Raw genomic sequence first — 24,505 nt, forward strand, 5'->3', positions numbered from 1 at the left:
TAAGTCAGAACTTCTGCTTCACAGGCAAATAAGTTCTAACAAATCAAAAAAAAAAAAGTTGCACCAGTTTCTAAGTCCAAGAATCTTTTAATTCACTGGAATACACTCTGGTTTTATAGGCATTTGCTTCACTAGGAATTAAATCACTGTTTATATTATAGAAGAAAGTACCAGCTAAAATTTTAGTTTATTTGCTTTATTTAGAATGAGGACAAAGTAATCAGGCACAAGTGTGTTCTGCTGCTTTAAGAGGTTGCTGGCAAAGCAAATCGGTACAATACTGCTCTGCCAACCTAACTCAAAATCTCGCCCCAAAAGAATTCATTATTTATTCACAGGCAGCTGTTTCATGGCTAGTTATTTTGAAGTGACAAATGGTTTGTCACTCAGGACATTTTCTAACAGGAATTAGCCGTTGTTTTCTTTCTGAGCGAGGACAGCACTGAAGCCAGGTATCAACAAATAACCTTAACCCCTTAAGGAGGAAGAAAAGATGCTTTCTTTCTCAGTATGAAATTAAGCTTCTATACCTCAACTGTCCTTTTATTGGCAGCTAGACAAAAAGTCCTCCATAACTCAGCAGGGCAACTCCTGAATGTGTAAGTTCTATTACACAAAATCATTTCTACAGTAACAGGAAACTCAATCCCCACGTCTTCCCTTGAGAGTTTGAAGGTGGTCTGTCAAGTCTACAGACAATCCTAAGGATGCATTGTTTAAAGACGAAAGAGGCTACTATTTTTAAAACCATGTTCAAAATTTAATATCAGCACCTACATTTAACTTCCATGTTTTTAACCGCTTTCGCTCACAGGCCCAGCTCTCCCTCCTCTATAAAAGACACCAACCTCAAGATGATAGTCTGTTTAATCCACTTACTGTCAATAATATCTCCCAGCCCTTGAGCACGCAGGAGATCCTTAAGCCTTGTCACCTCCTCCTTCAGTTCACGCACCAGCTTGGCATTGGGATCTTCATTGATAACAGCATTGCATTTAATCTGTTTTGCACGATCAGCATATCTGGAAACAGACAAAACATTGAAACGTTACAACGAACATGTAAGTGCTTATATGGAACACAGCAATATAGGAGATGTTTAGCTTGCAAGTGTACATCAGAAGAGAATTCTGGATTACAGTCAATTATGCATTTTAATTCATATTTAATACAGGGTATTGCTGCTAAAAAGACAAGTCCTATTCAATATGGATTAACAGTATGTACAACAGACAACATTTTTTCTTTATTCAGTGCTTTGAAACCTCAGCTTAGCTAACATGCTCGGCTTAGGGACCACACTAGAAAAAACATAGGAACACAAGAAGATTAGTTTGATTTTTCAAGTTTAGAATCAGCAATAAATCACTAGCTCCCTATTCATATATAATAGATTGGTTTTCCTCTTTCAAAATAATCGAGTTCTTGCCAGCACAGAGTCGTCTTCCCCACAGATTTTCTCAGAGTATGAAAACCCAAAGGTTTGAAGGATAGAATACAGCCATTAGAGCTAACAGCTATCCATACCCATCTCAGATAAATAGACAGTACCTTAAAGTGCTCAAAGTTTCATCATAGTTTATGTCTGCTGGACTCAAAGCAGCAACCATTGCAGTTCTGGAGTTACCACCTATAACAAACAGGCAAGATTTTAGACGGAACTAGAATGCACAGTCTAGGCTCTAACTACTTACTAAATATCAGCATTTTCACAAAATTATAGAATTCAACTATATTCTACCTTACTGAGAAATATTCAAAAAATCATAGGAAAGAAAGTTGTAACTTTAACAAAAGATGGAACTATTTGACTCAGATTTGACTATTAAAATTATTTAACTTAACATTTGATACAAATTTAAGAGAGTCAAAAGCAGTCAGAGAATTTAGTGATAATTTCTTTCCATACTGGCATAGGCAAGTCAGCCATACCTAGATTTTCTCGAAGAAGCCATGTTAGTACAGAATCCCTGTATGGTATAAAGTCTGTCTTCTTCTTTTTTTTACTCTACAAAGAAAGAACACACTACTAAGAAACAGACACCAAATGGAAAATTAATACTTAAAACATAAAAATCATAGTATAGGTACTAAAAGAACCATGACAAGCATGCACAGAAGCTATCTAAACAGAGAGGTGGCCCTTGGTTGTACAAGTGGTTACTGAGTTTGATATTAGGTAACATGCAAAATATTCAGCTATCTAAACAGATGATGATAAGCAGTCCAGAGAATTCCCTTGACACACTATGTCCAGAAAGTGTATTCTGAGTATGAAGAATATCTTCCTGACATTTAAATTCTGTGTTTTAACACCATTGCAAGTGAATTTAAGAAGTAAACCTTACTCATTCAAAGGAAGATTCACTTTTCCTTTGTTAGAAAATTTATGGCTTTTTAGAGCAGTCAAAGGTCTATTACAGGAGATTGCACAGCTACAGAGATACAGGTACACACGTAAAAGGACAACTACCCAATCTTCCTGGGCTTCTGTAAGCAGTTATTAGGAAATCTGAGGATGGAAGAGATGAAAGTACTTTCACACTGAAATTAGAAGTATGAGTAGAAAGGAGGTGGTTTAGGGGTTTGTTTTGGGGTTTTATTTTGGGTTGTTTTGGTTTTTTTCTTTTAAAAAAAGGACAAAAATATTACAGAGACTACTCAAACTGAAGCACAAGGCCACAAGATGTGTGTCCAAGTATTTAAGTACTTCATCGCAAAATCAGTAGTGATCAATGAGGAACTTCCACAAAAGAGAAGATGGCCTTCTGAGCACCTTTGGTAGACTTCCCTCCAAATTTCATTACAAAGGCTTTGTCTGGCTTATTTGGTCTAAAAGAAACAATTAATTTCTAAAGCTCTGTAACAGAACGTGAATCTTTGGTCATTCATTTACTTACACAAATAGGAGGCAAACATGTTGCTTTGAGAGATGTCAAAAGCTTAATTCCACACAACATTCAATACATGGCTTTGCAATAAAAGGCCTAATTATAATTTGTGTGAAACTCTTCTTAACACTCAAAAGGTGCTTAAAATGTGAGCATTGGTCTTGGAACAGTTCTATTGCCCCTTGCCAAAGGTAAGCAACCTTACAATAGATGAGAAAAATTACTAAGGGCAGGTAAGCACCAGATATTAAAGCTGAAAGCTAGAATTGACTATTAAATCCATCATATGAGGTAAAGAAAAAAGCATGGAGAGCAGAAACACGAAAGCAGAGACAAAGTTATCCATACTAAAAGTAAATATTCCTCATGTAAGTCACCAAAGCAGAAGCAGGAATGTAATTAAAGAATATTCCTAAATACACACCTAAATGTGTACTTTTCATTCATTTATCCCCAAACTTATAACATTTTAAAGATTTTAGTACTGGTAATTCTAAGGCTTCAAGACTAATTTATAGTCACAGGAACTTCTCAAAGATCTGACATAAAAGGTCCCTGTTCTTTGATTCCAAAATGAAGAGAATAAAATCTTACGCTCAAGCAAAAAAAAAAAGACACCATCCCCTACTACTCAGACCATACCTTGTTAGTGCAGTTATCCTAAGTTGAAAGCATTAAAGAAAGAGGACGGAGATAAAAAATGAGCTTCTTAACAGAGCTTTATATATAAATTCCATCTTAACTTGGACAGCATTTTCTTTTCTTGAGGAGCCCAATAAATAAGAACAGTTTTCATGGGAAAAAAACCCTAAAAAGCATGTAAGTATATTCAACCTATCCAAGCTGTTGAAAACTCATTTAACTCACTTTTTAAAAGGAGCAGTAATAATTTACTTGTTTTTTTTTAAATAGTAGTTGAGTGTAAAAAGTAAAAGACAAAGTACTTTTCTAAACCTACAATATTATGTTTGGATCAACATATGCTCACTCAACTCAACACCTAAGTCTTGCCATTGCAAAAAAAGCCAGTGATAATCAAATTATTACATGGGTACTTCTAAAATTTTGTAACAACAGAACTGCAGTTAGCTTTCTAAAGTTATTCTTTCAGATAAAAAAATTACTGCTCTGCAGAACTAAAAGCTTGCTACCTGAACGCATCTTCTACACAAATGCAGGCTTCTTTTGCATGGCTTCTTCACAGCTAAATAAACCAATGCTTCAGTCTAATGACACATGAAGTTTCTACCAGGCTGCATGCCATTGACAGAATACTATCAGCACTATTCATTTATCAAAATACACACAGCTAATTTGGCTAAGAATGCTAGGCCAAGAACAGTGAAAGATTCTGCTGTACTCCGTGGTTTTTACTGTCTCAGTTTTACTAGCTATGGAAAGGTTGTTATAAGGAAGTAAATGCTGTACTTACCACTTCGGCCAATGCTGATATAACTTTGCCCAGAGTTGTAAGAGACTTGTTTATATTTGCTCCTTCCTGTGAAAACATAATCCAATATTATATAGCAATTAAAATTGTTCAAACAAACCTCTGTAGACTAAATGAGCCAAATGTGACACCCATGATCAGATGGGAAAAAAAGCGCCTTCAGTTATGCCATTATTTTTTCCATATTTACAATACCAATCCTTTCTTTTCCTATCATTTTTCAAGCAAAGGCTCCACATGATGCTTGCACACCCACTTCCCTTTCTTTACCCTACATCAATGGCCCAATACCTTTAATCGGGTTCCTTTGGCACCAGTTGAATCGGCTCGCTCACTGCCAGCTAAATCCACAAGGCTAATCTTGCTGACCTGTAGAGCAAAAGCACGTTAACAATGAGAACTAATTCTTGGTGAACGAGAGCAAGAACAAAATTTCAAAGAATTCTATGGCATGAGAAGAATTCTACTGTCTAAAAAAAAATTTTAAAAAATCCCTGTACTGTGCTTAAAACTACAGTCAAACAGCGTTTTCACAAGCAATTAGCTTGATACTGTTACCTTATGGATAAGACGTGTCTGGGATTATGCACTGTTTTAAGTAGCACTATGCTCTACCCAAAAAGACAGAGTGAGATCTCATATGATCAGACCAAAACAGAAGCCAAAAAAAAATCGTTACTGCTACAGACCACACAAGAATCTCAAAGGAAGAGAAAAACTCATGTTTCATCCTGACTCTAGTAACGCCAGCAATAAAGCACTGGCATATCAAAAGCTACAGAGTGCGTGTCCATTAACAGTAACTTTAGAGGGTCTTATCATTTGGTGGGTAGGCATCTTCACAAATTTTTTCAGATCTGTCCACAGTAGTCAGTTCAGAAACATGAACATTACCTGTGTTTCATCTACTATTGCATGCAGAGCCTGTATTGCAGAGTAATAAAACCCAGAAAACTGTTCCATACTAAACAGGGTACCTCCTTTTAACATGAAAATTCCAGAAAGTGCCTAAATCTCACTCATCCCAATCCCTGTGCCCAAAGGAAAGAACTAACAAGGCAAACATTTTGCACTGACAAGCAAAACCACAGAAAGTTCTGGGAAGACGACTGGGGAAGGTTAACTTATTTTATTTCATACATCCTTCCCCAGAGAACCTAGTCCTTACAGCTGTATTTTCCTCAAATCTACATATTCTCCTCCTGCACATATTCCCCATTTAGTTGTTTTTTAGACTACAATCAAACAAAATTCCATAGAAAAATAAAAGGGCTCCATCAAGGCACAAAGCAATTCACCCTTATACAGAACACCAGAAAAAACATTTAATTCTCATTTTCTTGTCATACTGCCAATAAGTTATTACAGGGAAGATTTATGAAAAACAGTTGGAAAGCCACTTATCTGTAACATACCTTCTCTGTAGAAAGATCAGTTTCTGTGTCATGTTTCTTCTGAGTAAAGACAATTGTAAACACAGCATGAGAGCGGCTGCTGGTTTCATTCATGTTGGTAGCTGCCACAGTCCTAAAACATGAAGAGATACAGACATGTTTAGAAAAGAGTAGCCTCTCTGCTGCAAGCACAACTACCTGCAGGGCTGCATGCAGCTGTAGAGGAATGACACCAAGAGACTGTACAGTTGATGCTCTGCCCTGCAACCGAGACCAAGCCATACCAAACACCATTAAGAAACCCCTTGATTTTTCACTCCTGGATTAGTCCCACCTTCATCACAGTTTGAACAGAGCTTTCTCAATCTGTGTACTCAATCTACCTTACACCCAAGAAAACATGAGCAGCGTTTATGTCAATCTTTCCCACACGTTGTTAAATGAAGCCTACAGCTGACACATAAACGACTACTAATGAACCAGAACCTAAAGCTAGAATGCCAACTTTAGTCCTGAACTACTTGAATAAGGAGACTGTGATGATACAGTACACAAAGGCAGAAACAAAACCCAGCAGAATTATTCACATACTTCATCTCAAGTCACTACAAGCTTTAAATATCTATACAGTGATTTGCAGCACTATTTCACCACACAAATTAATTTCAGTCTTTTAATAGCATTGAACAGTGCATAGTGCAACAATATCCCTCATGTGAAATGAGTTTTTAAGAAAGCGCCAAAGCATTACAAAAGGTATTTTAAATTTGCTGTTATATGCCATATATCCCAACTGAGATAAAAATATGTAACACACTACCATCACTAACCTGGCTTTGTTCCCAGCATCCATGAGGTCTGCAATGTCTGTATACGATGTGACTGCTAACTTGGACAAATCTTCCACATATGGTCCAAGCAGAGGATGTTCTCGCACCCGCAAATTCCCTTTGTTCTTCGGGTTCAACAAGTCTCTGACTCTCTCACAGTAAATCTCCATGTAACTCACCTGAAAACAGGAATTTGCATGGACAATTTAGTGCTTTGCAGCATTTTAGAGTGCCACTGGTGCTAACTCCCTCAGTCCACTACAAGAAAGCTGTAGGCGGGCATCTCCATTCATGTAACAGCTTGACACAACGGCAGAAAGGAAAAGGAGTCACTAGTCTCACACATCAGATCTCCCACATACGCTGCAGACCTTGGATCCATGTATAGGTGTCTCAACCATTTCAAAAAACACTGGTGTTTAATTAATTATTAAACATGAGTTCACAATCGTCTTAACAGCTTTAATATGACACAGCAGAAGAACTATCTTTCTAAAGAGGCAAAGAAGACAGGTGGTAAAAGGAGTCTGCTTACAAGGAATCTCTTATGAACTTCCAAAGCAAACTTAAGCAAAAAAGTTTAATTTCTTTGTATGCAGAATCAACTTTTGATTCTGAGCTGTATCCACATCTTGCTGTATTCCTGACTCATCAGTACAATTATTCAAAGCACACTAATCTTAAATCTGGGCCCTTTGAAATAAATTATAAATCTTAGATTTGTCATGGCACTATGCTTATCCCGATCCAACAGCAGCTGCAGCAGTCCAGATAGTAAGTTACTCACTTTCATTCTGTGGATTACAGATGTAAGCAACAGCCTTAGAAATTTAGAGATTGAAGATCTCTTTTTGTGTAAGTACAACGCAGAAAAATGAATTCTACATCCAAAACAGATCATAATACACTATTTATACATTTCCATCACTACTTCTGTCTAACTGCCTCCCTTCTTTGCTTTTTTTGTCAGATGCTCATTCTTTTGGAGAGATGATTTCTCTCTCACATGCACAAATCTATGCTTAGAGACATAATCAGGACCATAAACAAGTACCAAATAGAAAAAATACCATGAAAATGTTAGAATATTCGCACTCACAATCCTAAATGTGATACTCCCATGGTATTCAAGCATTAAGTCATCAAATGTTAATAAAATACAAATAAGTGTTAAAAGGATTGATTCAAAGCCTAATAGTTTTCCAGTTCTGTAACTTAGAAAACAGGAATAATAGGAGTTCACATTTATTAATAGCAAACACATTTGACTTCCACCACTTTTGGTCTTCCTTTCTTTCAAAGCCTGCAACATACTTGCATGTGAGACTATTAAAACTGATTGGGGAGGGGGGGAGCACACAGATGGTAGACAACTCTACTGTAGAAGAAAGGAAATACCATTTCTGCAAAGTGGCTGCTTTTATTTTTATTTTGGAGCAGAACAGGAAGACAGGAAAAGAAACGGTGCAGTACAACAGCATATGAAAATGACTTTCTAAACACAAACCAACCTAAGGATAATAATTAAGAAAAATTAAGTACTGACAAATTTCTTATGTATGCACAACTTAAACATTTTTTTTCTGTAAAGCAACCTTACTAACAGATGTCAGGTAAGACTCCATGACTAAGCTATTCTAGACAATTCCTGTAGAGAAACAAGGTATAAATTATGACTATTGTAATTGGCAAGAAATATGTAATTTTCCATCCAGCAGTCAAAAAGTTAATCTACAAATTCATCTTCAGGTTTTTCAGCCCATCACTTCTTTCAGAACTGCTACACAGGTTGGGGGGGGGTGGGGGGGTGGAAACTGTCCCAGAAATGTTTTATTACATTTGGCTAAAATATAAAAGAGAAAAGACAACGCCAAAAAATCCCAACACCCACACACAAGAAACCCCCCACACAATCAAAAATCAGCATCTTAATGCAACATCAAGAACGCAGCAACTAAGCTCAGTTTGATGTCCAAACACAGATATTCTTTGATCCTTCACCATACTCACCTCTACAGAATATGACATTTCTTCATTGCTGTTGTCATTGATTTTCTCAAACAGTTCTTCGCATAGCTAGAACGGGATTAAAGCCAAGTCAGAAATTAGTCTTTACTGAGTAATAACAAGTACCACAATATGTCATTAAACTGGCTTCAGAGTGAGGGCAGGGGAAGAAAAAAAACCCATTACATCAACCACATACACCCTCACTGGGAAATTCTACATCACCATCATTCAACCTTGTTTTATAGACCACCTGAACAATCGTTCTAGGTTTATTATTCTGTACTATAAAATTAGAAAAAGCCCTTAACTGAAACTGGAAATAGTAATTTTAGAAAGGAATTATGAAAATCTTTAATCCTGTCCTAGCCTCATAAAAACAACAGCCTGTTTATTCAGTTTGTTGAAGTTCCAAAATCCAGATTCAAATCAGCAGGCAGAAATTATTTCAAAATTTGTTAACAGTATTTTTGTATGAAGGATACTTAAACTACCAGTGGTCTACTGCTCTCAATAGTGCTTGTCTACAAGTAACAGAGACCCAAAATTAAGATGATAAAAGAGGAAGAAATGAACAGTGGGCAAGCCATGAATATACATTTGGAGATTAAAATGAAAAGCATGGGTACAGAGAGGAATAATTGTAAAAAGAGGTTTCTGGAACACATATCTATAAGCCACTGTATGAAAAATAAACAGATAATGAAGAATATAAGCAATTTTGAAAGTATACACTCTAAAGTATTCAGTCAACACATGGTTTAAGTACCATAAAGTATCACACTAGGTTGGCAAACAGGGAACTTTGCCAATGCATAAGAATTTAATGTCAACAACCTATACTACTTGGAACACGATTGTGCTGTACCTTCTGTGTATGAGACAAGAAAGACAACAGATTCAACAACATCTCCCTGAACAGATAATTCATTTTGTACTTTATGGGCAGGCCTCCCAGTGAAACTGGAAGGAAAAGATTTTGTTTTAAAACTGTAGTAGATTACAGGAGCATTATTCAATTGGGAGCAGGGGTCAGGAGAATGTTTAATTCTTATGTATTTGAAGTTTCAGAAAAAACAAATAGAAGTATCACAATCACAACAAAAAAAATTTAGCACAAAGCTGTTGTCACAGATTTTCAGTTCATTTCACCTATTACATCGTTACTTTGTATTACTGTAATAACACCAAAATGCTTAGGTATAACAATTCTGTCCTTCATCACATTAGTTCTTTCAACATTATTTTAAGCTGATCACCAGAACACTTGCAACCTATTTCAGCACATATGCCCATGCCATTAACGGAGAACAGCGCTCCATGTCATCTATTTCATACCTGTGGCACAGGGCCAATGTCTACTGCAGACCTGCAGCAGAATGAGGACTCAAGCTGTTCAGCATATTTTTTTATTAAGACTGAAACCCTGCCTCAGATTTCTATTTTGAGAATGGAGGAACACACTGTCTTCCAACAAACTTGGTCCACTGTCAGTGCCTACACACTGAGGAAGGCCTGCACTTAGAACAAGTGCCACACAACCAACAGCTACAGAATGCTAAATTCATGGTGACAAACTTCTGCCAGCCAGAATTTCTTGTGTGGGTATCTCAACTTCTTCAAATTTCATGGCAAATGTCAAAAGAAATTTCAGAGAAGGAAATAACACTGGGCTGTGCTCAGTTGTCCTATTTTTCCCAATTTTTTTATTTTGATGAGCTTAATTTCTTACAAAGATATATTATTCAGTTTGTAGCCTTGGGAAACTTATCACTACAAAAAGTTCCTGACATATTCATCAGTAATACCACCTTTTGAATTCCTACTGAATACAAAGTGCTTAAGTGCTATCCTAGCTAAAGTCAGAGAAGGGGACAAGAAACCCAGTGACTAAGACGTCTTGATTTACTAGTTTGCTGGGGAAGTGGAGAAACTGGATGTACAAAAAAAAAATATACAGAGTGTACAGTACAATTTAAAAAAAGTTACAGGAGGAAAATTACTAAAAATGCTCTTTTTCCCCCCAGTATCCTTTCACTTCAGAAGCAAGCTGTGGTTCTCTTGTTAACCATTATTGCAATATAAAAAAAGCATATCCACAAGCACGTGCCTGAACATGCTATAAAAAACCCAAATGGGTTCTGCTCTACCTGGGGGATTATGCCTGCTTGGCTCTCCTCCTGCTTGCCCATCATTGTGTAGGATTTCCCAGCTCCAGTTTGTCCATAGGCAAAAATGCATACATTGTAGCCCTCAAAGGCATGCAGTAACATCTCCTTCCCAATATCATTGTACACGCGGCTCTGAGATGCAAAGCAGGGATCTTCAGGCTGAAAAGACATGAAAGCAGCACAAATATAGTCTTATCCTATCATTCAAGATCACCAACAAATGACATTCAGGGTGTTTGGGAGGAGGGAGTCAAGGGGAGAAAATCTAAAGTAGAGTTCAGGAAGTCAATACAAACAAATAAAGGACTGGAAGCTACAGAAATCCCACGGTGGCTGGTCTTGACAAGGGGTCTGAAGGGTAGCAGGGGGAAGAAAACCAAAGTTGCTCACATTTATTTTGTTTCCATTTTTAAGATTAAAAGAGTAAACAAATCATTAACATGACCAATTTTTTCTTGCAGCTGATTCTACTGTCTAATAATCCAGGTTTCGATTTACAACCTCCAGTGACTACAAAATCTTTAAGTATGTCAATACATATTTCAAATTAGCAAGTACCTGAACTGGTCAAGGAATCTATCAGAACATTTTTCTATGGCTAAATACAAGGTTAGCAATATAACATTATTTTATCACTGGGCTAAATTGCTTTAAAGTAGCTTTTTTTTTTTTAACAAAACTCTACTGCAGATGCACCCTATGACAGAAATCTGTATATGGATAAAGCAAGTGACCACCTTCAAACACTCAACTGAAAAGTTTGTTACATTTTGAGAAGAGGCACTGCTGCACATGCAGTGGAAAAAAATAACTACAAGTTATTGATGTCAAAAAGAATACACTTGTCAGATCTCAAGGCAAATACACAACTTGTACAAAACAAAACTTCATGAATAATTCTCCATTTTTTAGGTAGTGCATTTCAGGTACTCAGGCACTGTACCAATCAGACTCCAACATCCAGTCATGAGAGGCAATCCAAGATGCATCTCCAGGAATGGTACAGAATACAAAAATGCTGAGAGAAAGCTGGATTCAGGGTATATTGCTATTTTTTCTGATGTCCTCTCTTGATCATTTAGGCAAGTCCTTAGTAAATACACTTGAAAAAGTTATAATACTAACGATTATCTATGCAGATGTTTTAAGTTGCACAATGTAGTAGAGATTGCACAGATAACTTGCTACTGAAACTTAATTTTGTAAGGAGTATGTCACTACATTTTATGTGACTACATTATTCTTGATCTATCATTCTCTCTCTCTTCCTGAAGCGCCAGATTTTAACATTACTTGCTCTTGAAATCAGGACAGATATAGCTGTGCTAACATTCTAATGTCGGGATCAAGGTTTTATCAGACCACTTTCTTTCCTGCTAGTTTTCAGGAATTACGTTCATAATGTTCCTCTGACTGATCCTGTAATCTACTTGCACAGGTGCTCTGGAAGATTCGGTAAAAGAGCTATAACAATCCAAGTTTTTCCATCATGAAAACAACCTCATTGGCTACAGATTTGCTCAGAAATATTAATTCTTATTTGCACCATCCCAGTAACTAAAATTAATCTTAGAGAAACACATTATCCTTTCTTTCTATATCTTTTGAGAAAATAGGGCAGGGGAGGGGTAGATGGCAGAACACCACAGTTCTGCTGCAAAACAATTACTGGAAGTCGGCAAGACCTTAGCACCAATTCGCAAGAGGGTGGGGCAGAGATGCTAGATGAGAGTTTATTGCTTTTCCAGCTATCAGAAACACGTATCACTACTCTGTCTTTTCCAAATCTGCCAAGGGAATCCACACCACATTTCTCCTTGATCTGTAAGAACTCAAACAACTTTCACTTGTCTAAGAACAAAACTGAATTAACTGTGGTTCACAGGCATCCTTAAAATATTTAGAACAGAACACTGTTGGAGAATACTTTTCAGTAATCTTTCAAATATTTACAACTTGTTATTGAACTCCAGGATCTTTTCTTTCTGCTCTCCCCCAAACAGGAAAAGACAACATACAATGACAAGCTTTTAACCTGAAAGAGGGCGAGAGAGACAGTGCAGAAACATCTCACAAGGATCGCATGATCAGAAGAGAACGCAGTTAGTGTCGAGCCAGTCAACAAGAAAAAAAACACTTTTTTTGTAGAAGAACTTACCGATGTGTGGGACCAGTAAGAGTAGTCAAAGCTGAAGGACTTTGGTGCTTCCTTAGGATTCTTTGGATTGATAATACCTACAAGAAATAACATTCAAACTCAGCTAACTCAACATTTAGGAGCATTATTAATGAGCTTGCTGACCCTCAACTTAACATGTGAATCTGAGTATTCACAGAGTTGCCACATTGCACAGGAGTAATAAGATTGAAGGAATAGAGGCACAGCTTCCTAACACAATGTTTCTGTAGGCCTTATTTCAAATAAATCAAGGGGGGAAAAAAATCCTAGAAGGAATGCTGCTGCTAAACAAAATTCTTCTGTTGGACAGAAAACCAGAAGCAGGTCATCCTGGTCCCCTGCCTTTTAGAATGGTACAGGCTTTTATCAGTTGAGGACTATTAGCAAGGAAGGCAATCTGAAGCACAAGGAGTTCAAGAATCCCTGGAGATTTCACAGCCGCACAACTCAAGTCTGTTTTGACATACATGTTACACAGTACAAGAGCTCATTGCAGAAGGATTTGCTTTAAGCAGCTTAGTATTTTCAGGGCATGGAAGAAGATAAAAAAAAGCTGGATCTATAGACATTTCAGAGATTGTCTGCGTAGTTTATTTCAATGCTCTTTTATATGCACAAAGCCTACAGACAGATTTTTATTAGGGCTGACATTAACTGAACCAACCAAATAACTGGTAAATGTTCTTAAAGCATACAGCCACTGAATCCCGTAGTGACCCCCGACCAACTTGTGTACTTTCTCTCTCTGGAACTTCTGTATAATATACAATGCCCCTATGATGAAATTCACACACGCACACACAAAAAAAAAGCCATAACGAAAAAATGCTTGTGTGTAGTTCCCATGTGATAGCCTTTAAATCCCTGACTTAAGATCAAAAAGCTGATCTCCAACTGCCTTTTCAGCTCTTGCAATCCTTGACTTCATTTTCTTTCCAAGGTATTCATACGTAAGAATCTAAGAACCTTCAGTGAGTTAGTCACTGAACACTTTACAAATACCAGAATAAATGTGCTTTTTAAAAAACCTTTTTTTCTCTTAATCTGTAGATTTTATGCTCTTTTCCTTTTCTCACATCCTCTAATTCTTTCAATATCTGACCCACACTTGTGCATTCCCCACAATTAACGAAAGCTCTTCCAAATACCTTTCAGGTTGTTGGTTTTGGTTTGGTCATTTGTTTTGCGTTTTGGTTTTGGGGTTGTTTGGGGTTGTTTGTTTGTTTGTGGTTCCCCATCCCCCCCCCCCCCCCCGCAACAAAACAGCTTCCTATAACCTTTGCTGGGGGGGAACGGGACAGACAGACAGGCAGTACAGAACAGATTCAGCTGTCATTTTAATGGCATATGGAATGTCTGTTGTTTCTGTATTCCAATGAGGGTTCTGCTCTTGCTGCAGAAATGAATCTCTACTGCTTTCTTCTTTTCAGTACTACAGCACTGGAAATACTTAAATCTATTCTTTCCAGCAGCTGTTTTCAACACCATCTGTGTAAGGACAGACCGTAAAAAGGCATACTCTTGAGTGTATCAGAATTAGATAAACCACCTTGGATTTACACACACCTATTTCCATCTAAACCAGCAACTTGCCTCTGGGAGCGATACACAGATTACGGTACGTGCAAACGAAATCTATAAAGAAAAAAGCTATACAAAGGTGGTGACAGTTTTCCTGGGGATGATTTACATCCTGGTATCAGTCATTCTAAACAAAGGATGCTTATTTCTCACATATTTGTGCCAGTTAGACTATGCTTTGGGAGATGGAGGCTTTTCCTTTCCTTTCAGCAATAAATAAGACTTCTAACACCCACATCTCTTATTATTTCAAACACGAACTTAACATCACATTGCACCGAAATCTCTGAAAATGTCGTTAGAGAATCCCCACTAAAATTAAATCACTCTTCTACCAGATGCTGTGTCCCTGAGCAAGGCTTTTGTCCAAAATCACAATGTGGAGGAAAGATCACTGTCTGGATTGCAAATAGCAACAGTTGCTACACTATTTCTTGTAGCCAACTCCATTTCATTTGGATGCACCTTGAGCTGACATTCTTGCTTATAAAAGCTGATAGACATGCAAAGCCAATGAATAATATGCCTTGCACCAGTACAGTATCAAATGGCAAAAGTGCTTGTGGCTTTGGAGAGCAACATGGGTATCAACACATAACAAACTGGTAACCTAAGCAATCATATATGGCTTTAGTTTCCTTTGCTGGTTTTAACCAAACAGCAGTACATCTACAGCATGCTATTAAACCAGTTCTAAAGTTAAAGTGCATAACAAACCCCAGAGAACAGCCCCCCTGCCCCAAATCTGAATGAGCTCTCTCCTTCCAGTGTATTACAGACTGCTACAATTCAACAAATCCTCGTTTCTTATTCAATTACTTAACATCAAGCTCTGAAAGGTAAGGAAGAAGTAATGCCTTGTACCCAAAGCTCCTACCCAAAAAAGCAGTACAAATAAAAACCAAGCTCCACATCAGTTCAAAGTAACAACCTTTAGGGGTGAACATTATTATTTTCTTCAGTTGTTTTGGGTTATAATGTCAAGGGAAAGCCATCTAACCATTGAAAGCAGAAAAAAAGCAGCAATAAACAGAATCCATTCCTAGGTACTGTATAACACAATTCGAAGTAGATACCTGAAAAAAATGTATTGTTGGCATCTCTCCTGACAATATAGATTCTGCTGCTTAATCTCAACAGCAAACCTTTGTAAGCCAAATTCTTGATAATAGTCACGTGAGAGGAGTCACGGCATTGGTTACCCAAATGTCACATTGATGCCGTTTTATTTGAAGGTGCAAATGCCATCAGAAAGAGCACTTCAATCTCGCTTATCTACCTCGTGGCACAATTGATTTGTCTCAGAATCAACAGTGAAATAGCAAGTATTCATAACTTATTCTCTTCCATTTTTATATTGTTGTCTATAAGCAAAACGGACATTTCTCTTGGCCAAGGCAAAGCTGCACTTGGTCTCTCCAAGCAAACAATTTAATTGCCTTCTAAGATTCTGCTGTGTCAGAAACAGAAAACAGAACAAGTAGCATATTATTTCAGTATTATACAAAACTAGGTTTGATGTGAAAATACATGCTTCCCATTAACTGTTTTTTAAAACACCCTAAAAATCTCTAGGAAGTCTACCACTTCCAAAAAGAAAGCAAAGAAGCCAAACATTTAACCAAAAGGATAGCCAATTTTTCCACTAAGCTCACTAGACATAAAGGTACATTGAACACCCATGAAAGACAAGATCTCTAGCTATGCAATAGGCTTGGTGTTTCGAAAGGCATTACAAGCTTGCCATTATAGTTTCATCCTACTTGCTTCAAGCTTAAATTTGATCCACCACACTTGTGATGTTCAGGCACCATGATCTGTGCAAGTGGTTCCACTCTGCCCCACTTTTCTTTTTTAAAAAAGACATTATTTTCTCAGACAGGCTTTCCTCCGCGCCTTCACACAAAGTTCCATGTCCAGGTCACTATTTTGAAAACTACTTTCTAGGATGCATGGTTTTTGTAAAGCATATCTTCAGAATCATATCAGGAAAGATATTAACGTGCAAGAAGGCAGCTCTGTCAGAGGTTGGGAATGCAGCTGCCTGGCCAAAACCTTCCACTGCAGCAGGAACGGGTAAGAGGAAACCTCTCCTGGCTGCCAGAAACTCTGCATGCTATCCCTCACTAGCGTGATCCAGTCACAGGCTTTTCACTCAGCCTCTAATCCAAGCCTGAAGTCTGTTTATGCCCATTCTTGTTCCTTACACAGTCTTACATCCTCCAGTTTCAGAATCACTGGTTTAACAGAATTCTCAGTCTGTCTACAAATAAATCCAGCAGAGCTGGCTGAATTAAGAAAATGTAAGATTACAACCTCAACAGATTTCAACTGGACTGAAACCCTCTTCATTTGGAACACTGAGCACCAAGTAAGTAGCTATCAGCATCAGTCATGTCTCACTGGGTCTCAGTTTGAACCAAGCGATCAGATATGCAATAATGTGAGAAAAGACACCTGAAAGATGACAGTGAGGCAGCTAAGAAACCAGGAATTCAAGTGGAAGTAACTGACCTAACTTGAAGGTCTACTGCACCAAGCATCATCTTTGGAAGGACCAGCAAATCCATGAAATCTAGCTGCTTTTTTAAAGGAAACTAAAGGATATTTCTGAAGAAATTGAAAGGCTTCTTACAGTACAGGTAAGCTTTATCCTAAATTCATACACCAAATTGGAAAAAAAGGAATGATCATGAAGAAATTAGAGTGAGTAGGCAACACTGATTTTATGTACCATGTTATTCAGCAAGCTGTGTTTTCACCTGAAAAAGGAAACAAGTAGAATTTTAAAGAAAGGACTATTTCCAGTGTCTCCAATATTGCTTTTCAGTTGTTTTGTTTGTTTTTTAAATCATGCAAGGCTAAGATGAATTGTACTAGTGAATCATGAAATAGGTCGTCATCTATCTCCTCTCACCATAGCAGACTCACGGTATGGTAGCAAGCTAATGTTTTAATTACAGAGCCTCAGGAAACGAGAACAGCAATGAGGCAGACAATCACAGCAGGAACACATTAATGGCCTTTTTATCTTACAGAATAAATTTGTTTATCTGCTGTTTCAAAGGTCCAGTGTGGCAATTAACTCTTCTGTTTGCAAACTGACACTAAAGCTTTGTGCTGCAGCTACAATTAGTTACCATCAGCATGGCACCGTAGCAACTTTGAATGTTGGAGCTAGTCTAAGCAGCCAGTTTCTGAGAAACTCAATCCCTTTTTCAGGCCCCTTGCTTCACCAAGAGCCAACTTCTTAGGTCATGTGGAATCTTTCAGCTTTCCACAAGTTAAGTATTCTGCAACAGATGGGATATTTTACAAAGTCACCATCTCCTATACCGTTGCTACTGAAAAGGGTTACATGCATTAACTCAAACGTGGAAAGGATGAAAAAGTTGAAGATACTATTTTCTGACTGCAGCGTCTAAAACACTCTTCTGGGATCAAAGGAGCAACCACAATTTGGGTTAATGTCCACCATCTACCTTTGGAACAGAAGGCTGATGAAAAGGCATGAGAACATGAATGCTTTAAAAATACACTCTACAAATTGTTAATTTGGGTGAGGGAGATAAATGCCCATATTATTCCTTTTCTTTACATAAATTACAAGTTACCAGAAAATTTTAATAATATGCTTCACCTTAAGGCATAATATGTATATCCATTTTCTATCTTGGTAAGCAAACAGACTAAATAGAATGTGTGAACAGCTATGCAGCATTACCATTTTATTTGAAGCTGTATATTTAACACCCACTGCCATCCCAGCCTAGAGACACAGCTTGCATTTTAAAAGCTTATTTCTCCTTACGGTTCTACAGCAAGTCATACAGAGCTGCTGTATGCCATCTGAGGTGTCTCTAAAGCAGCAGTCATCCATATATTCCCTGAAGCTCAAGTTCTTTAAACAATTCTTTTTAGTTGCTTAGTTGTTTAAGTTCAGTGGTAGTTTTCCAATACCTGTAACTACAAACATATGAGTTTTACATATCACTGACCAACAGTTTCAAAACAAATGTCTTCACACCAAACAATCTAAAATTTCCTATCATTATGAAGACCCACGTACTTTAACTAATTAGTCCTGGTACAGGACAAGTATATAGAAGGAGCAGTACAACCTAATAAAAGATAAGGAGAAAACAGGAGCACAATTAATGAAGGAACTATAATTTTAGATGTGCTGTATCAACAGTAAGAAAATAATCTCCACATAACATTTAGATTTTAAAATGCATTTACTTAAACAAGTAACTTCATTTCTTGGCATAAGGTGCTTCCACAGTCCATCCTACTTGTTCCTTAATTAACATTTTTCATACCATTCACCATCTGCTTTATCAGCTAGCACAAAAATAACATACACTTTCAACCTTTCAAATCTATGAGATCAAATTCATTGCTAGTTTTTACTTTTCGCAAAAACTGTTACCAAACTTTTAAAATAACACTTCGCTATTGAAACAGCACCCATGTATTTTGTGATCTGTATTATTTTGCATATTTAAACTTTTTTGCCTTACAATCCAATCTTGATTTGTTGAAGCTCAAATTCAAAAAGCAGACCTCAAATATGTTATTTATTTTACAATTATAACCTGAGTACAGAACACAACAGAGAGGTGATGCAAAGTTAAAGTCTTCTAGGACACTTCTGGAAGCAGTGCTCTGTCTTCTCACCCCTTCCTAAACATATACATAAACACATTCCCACTCCAAGCCTTCATTTCTGGACTTGCACTTCCACTCCCCATTAAAACTAACCAAGTAAACAGAGAGTGTGAAACCTACAGAGAAAGAGCGGGGGGGGGGGGGGGGGGGGGGGGGGGGGGAGGGGGGGAGCAAGCAAACTTATACAAGAACAGCCCCCTCATTCCATTCCCATCTATTCAGCCATATCAATATTTTTGCAGACAAAAAGAATGTCCAAAACTACTTCTTAACCACTTAAATGTCATGTCAGATTACAACACTGAATTCACAGTCCAAAACTCATCTGTTTCCATCCCAGTCAGCGCTGCTCCTCAGCACGTTACAGATTTTGCAGGTTAGAAATTATCTGCAGTTCAGTATCTGGAGATGCAAACAATTCTTTCTAATAAGCTCTTGGAATATAGAGACAAGAGCACAAAGCACACAGCAAGTAAGAATTGGAATTTACTCTTTTATCCCTCATTGCATTTAAAGTCAAGTCACTAGATTCAATAGCTCCACCTCTGTTAGCGATGAGAGTCATGTTACAGGGCATTTTGCCACCAGACATGCCACATATTAGTCACTGTAGGGTGCTCCAGTGAGGAACTGACTAACTGCAGTTTGCCCTTCAGACAAACACCAGCAGACAGAATTAACTTGGGCTAAATCCTGGGATTAGCTGATACACAGTCTGCGCTGGAGGGAGGTGACAGACTAATAGATTAATAATTAAAAAAAAAACCACCAAAACAAAACAACCCAAATTCTGATTGCCAATCAGAAATGAAACCCAATAATGCTGTAAGTAAGGTATGGAACTGGAGAAACTAAGCTTCCATCATTTGTTCAATACAGCCTGCTTTCTGTCATTTACATCTTCCATTCCCATCCATACTGCTACCACATCGGTCAATGCTGAAGGCACAAAGCCTCTTTAATTTCTATGTATGAAATAAAATTAGGTTTCATCTCACAAGAGGCTTCACATCAGCCTCAATAATCCTCCCAGTGGTAGCAGTAACCTACACAGAGTACACGTTCCTACCAAACACCAACTTACTAAGAGGTAACAGCCAGTAAAAAAAGGCACTGTGCTGTCTTCAGTTTTGTTCTCATTAATCATTGGTAAAGGAACAGAAAGAAGATTTCAAAAAACATGTGAGTCTAGACAGAACTTAGAAAGGGCTAACATTCAGGGAAACAAATACCAAATAGTTTATTTCTGTCCTTCTTCAAATTATTTGAATCAATGTAAGCAGTAGTTTCATTTTATGATGTCTGAATAATCAGTTTAACCAATATAAAAGATCTGGGGCTTTCAGAATTGACTCCACAAGACCAAATTAACATTAAATATACAGTCTCTTAAAAAGCATGGGTATGGAAAATAAATCTGCACCATCTGTAGACTGGAACGACAACAATGAGAATATGTTCGTTACCAAGAGCAGGGTGGAGCAGGCATTCTTTATTTGTTGGAATGTGAATAACACCCCAAAGACACGTTTAATACAGGCTTCTTTCCTAGGCATACGTTGCAATCAGATATATGGCTATACTGTTTTTATAAGAAAGACTTTCAGGGTTGTTATTATAAGAGATAAATGAAGGGAAATGGACACTTCCAGCTTGTAAAGCAGTGCTTGCTTTTCAAAGCATTGTTTGCATTTTTCAAATCATTAAAAGGGAAGGAAACCAAGCAGAAGCTAAGAACAGCTCCTTTGGAATTCAACCGGATTCTCTCCCTACTGTGGAATTTCAACCCTGTACTGGGAGAAAGGTTGGATGGGGGAGGGAGTTAGGCTCAACAGCACCAGAGCAAGGTAAATGCTTGCTCACAGAAGCTGCTAGAAAACCACTCTCATCCTCAGCTGCTCTTACAGATCCAAGTGCTATAAATACCATCTCTTCAGCTGGTGTTCTTGGAGAACAGCATGCCAACAGGCTTTGCACCAAGTGGGAGCTAGTCGAACCATACTGTTCTACCTATCAAAAACCTGAACTAAAACCATTCCAAAACTTCCATTGTCAACTGGTTACCTGAAAATGGTCTATTGCAAAATATGCTTATCAGGTCTATGTATGCAAGGCCAAGTATGTACGGCTAAGCACTCTGAGTTGAGATGAATTCTTTCCTCACATTTTCTGTTTCAAGGCAAATAAAACAGTATCTCCCTCCACCCCCTCTTTTATGTGACTACATCTCCAAGAGCCAACAGCCTTCTCCAAAGGCCATTTTGACCTTCAGACACATGCCAACACTACATTAAGAGAACATCATGTAGCACTGGAATCCTGGGGAGTCAGTTCTGCCAGCCTCAGTATGTTAAAGGATTCATGTAGTGAAAATACCCAATTCTTACAGTAGTTCCCATTGACAATTTGCATTTTCTTTACTTCCACTTGCATACTGAAAGGTGGCACATTATTTAAACATTTCTTAAAAAGAATCACCTCTAAAGCCCTAGTTCTACATCAGCAGGCACTAATTCCAAAGGGGCAGCATTTCTGTTTACTCACCACTGACAGAAAACTTCTCTGGGTTCATTAGTAATATTATCTCTCAACTGCAGTTCTATACTAACTTTATAACAGTTTTTTTAAACTTAGTCCACCTGCTTTTAACGTTACCCAGAACATTCTAGCCATCCCATGGTCTTGCTCCAGGCCCACTACTTGTCCATTAAACAAAAATTAATAAATAATAAAAATCATTAAATATTCATCTTCTCCCACTGCCCTGAAGTAATCTTCCAAATAGATTTTTTTTTCTTTTTTTTTTTTAAGCGTGCAGAATTAACACTTCTCAAGTTATTTTTATACAACCATGAGAAAGGCTTTAGGAGGAAAACCAAGCACCTAGAAAAACTCAGGGTTTTTCTTCTCCAAAAAAGTATTCAAGGCTTGTAACAAAACATATCAACTGTCAATACTGTAGGGCATTCAGAGCCAGCAATTAAGACAGACTTATGGACAAGCAACAGAAATCCCTAACCCTGCACAACACTGAGCTCTGATGTTCATGCATAGAGTCTTTGCTTGTTGCCTGTATCCAGCGTTACCTGTTACCACCTTATGACTACCACTCCTAGAATGACCCAGTACTATTAGAAAAACACTGGAGAAGCAAAACAAACTCCCCATCAAATTCCACTACTGGAGCACCTATTTAAAGAGAACAGCAATTGTCTCCATTTTCTCTTAGAGACAAGCTTGCATTTAAGCCTTCTGTCACCTGTTACAGGACTTGCAACAAATAATGTAATTGGTAACAGCACAGTCAGGAGATGAAGTTGGGCGACCTCTACTATTGTGACTTCTTTCACTTCTCTTTCAAACCAGTTTCCAATTCACCCACCCTCCACACGACACACAATTTATCCTCCCATAAAAGAGCCTGTTTCGGTAACACATCTACCATGAATGCAATGTACTATTAACATATTGGACAAGCATTCATTTAGTTTTAACTCCAGTTATGAGGATTTACAGACCAGAGAATCAGGGCAGGGGTTAAGTGTCTTTCCTCCAGTGCTGTTTATTTCCCCAAGACAACCTCATCATGCAAGATACAAGCATAAAAAACTGGAAACACTTAAAAAAAATAAAACCAAGCTGTTTGCAGCAAAAACACTACACAAGACATCCTTCTAGAACCAATGCTTTTTGTCAGGCACAAATCATTAGAAATGGAGTAAGACTTTTCTTTTATGTATCTAAAACTCTGCATTTTCAGAAGACAGATTGAGAGTTTGAGATTACCTACAAAAATGAATCCACCTATTCTATACTTCCATTGAAAATGTCTTACATAATAACTTAACCTTTTTTTATGCTCCTGATGAGACAACTACAATGTACTCTTTAACTTGCCTTTAACATATAAAAATAGGTAAAGCTATATAAATTCCCATTACTTTACAGTCTACATGTTCACGGTACTAGTCTAAATTAAAAAGTTTCTTGTAAGGACTTATCAGCAATTTAGACCAAATTGTTTCTATGATACAAGTTCCTTTGTGAAACTATCCAAACTATGCTTACAGAATACTACTACAGAAAAAAAAACAAAACCAAACATTCTCCTGAAGGCATACACACACACAATAAGGTTTCTCTTCTATTCGGTGTGTCTTTTCATTACTGAAGCAGTTAAAAATTAGGTCAGAAAGAAAAAGTTCAGGAAACCATACTTTTTCCCCCCCCTTTAGGTTTGAGCTTCTTTGAAAGACGTTACTAAGTTTTAGAGCCACATAACAACAAAAAGGCAAAAATTAACAATATACCCATCAATGTATACCAATAAAGTACTGCCTGAATTACTGATGAAGTTACCTTGCTCTATGAACCTCTCAATACTTTTGACTTTTGTATTATTTTTCAAATACCAGCAATTTTAGTATTATATTTCAAATATCAATAGACAAACACACCATAAATCAATAGCCTTTTAAGTTAAGGCCTGCTTTCCCACCCATTTTTATTTTGTTCCAGAACAATCACATAAAGCAGGACACATCTTAGAAGGAAAAAAAAAAAAAACACCACCCAAAAAAACCCACAAACAGAAAAGGAATTCAAATTGGATGATTCTCTATGAACTTTTTTATTTAAATACTGAGGTTTAGACCAGAGCTTTCTAAACCTTAGAGAGAAAAAAACCAAGCAACCATTAGAAGAAAAATACTTTTTTCCTCAACAAATTAACTCCAGAACACCTTCTGAAGTTTTGCCGATGCCAAGGATGCCTGCCTGAGAACCTAACTGCCATATGTCTACAGCAGCAGCTGTGACTATTGTTACTGGCAGATGGGACCACTGCACTGTGCCTATTTTCATTAAACATCCAATACCTTAAACAGTCCACAAAACAACCCTCCAACATTACCAAGCCACAGAGACTATCACAGAGTTAAAACCCAAATAGGTAATTTTCAGTCCTAACCTGAGGATCCAGTTGCACTCATATCTTTCAAGATAACCTAGACTGTGCAGGCACATTTCTACACTAATATGGTTCATGGCAAAAACCAGAACATACAACAATCTCAGGTGAACAATAGTTTCCGAATTTTCGTTTTACTCTGTCACTGGCATCCACAAGATGCTGAAACCTATCTATACTCATCTAGTGCACAATTAATGTAACATCAATTGCAGAGGACATATTCCAAGTAGGATACTTTATTTCTCTCCTTCATTAACTCAGTTTTCTACACATTTACTTAGCTCTTTAAGAGTAAGCTAGTGAATATCTAAATGCTGTCTTGTAGCTACTAGCTTGAACTTCTGCTTTATTTTCATTTG

General features: G+C 37.5%; 1 protein-coding gene across 11 annotated transcripts in view; it reads right to left on the reverse strand.

The window, feature by feature from the left end:
- Positions 1–24,505, reverse strand: part of KIF1B (kinesin family member 1B) — a 96,485-nt gene that overhangs the window by 61,314 nt on the left and 10,666 nt on the right. For all 11 annotated transcript variants that reach the window (XM_080380906.1, XM_080380911.1, XM_080380909.1 and 8 more), the window contains exons 3-12: positions 12,902–12,978; positions 10,723–10,902; positions 8,576–8,641; positions 6,566–6,744; positions 5,757–5,868; positions 4,633–4,710; positions 4,324–4,389; positions 1,933–2,008; positions 1,552–1,630; positions 880–1,022 (exon numbers count right to left, since the gene is read on the reverse strand). In XM_080380906.1, the coding sequence (XP_080237032.1) occupies positions 880–1,022; positions 1,552–1,630; positions 1,933–2,008; positions 4,324–4,389; positions 4,633–4,710; positions 5,757–5,868; positions 6,566–6,744; positions 8,576–8,641; positions 10,723–10,902; positions 12,902–12,978 (1,056 nt within the window). The remainder of the gene's footprint in view (positions 1–879; positions 1,023–1,551; positions 1,631–1,932; positions 2,009–4,323; positions 4,390–4,632; positions 4,711–5,756; positions 5,869–6,565; positions 6,745–8,575; positions 8,642–10,722; positions 10,903–12,901; positions 12,979–24,505) is intronic.

Source organism: Falco punctatus (genome assembly GCF_963210335.1).
Source record: "Falco punctatus genome assembly, chromosome: 3".
In the NCBI taxonomy this organism is placed as follows: Eukaryota; Metazoa; Chordata; class Aves; order Falconiformes; family Falconidae; genus Falco; species Falco punctatus.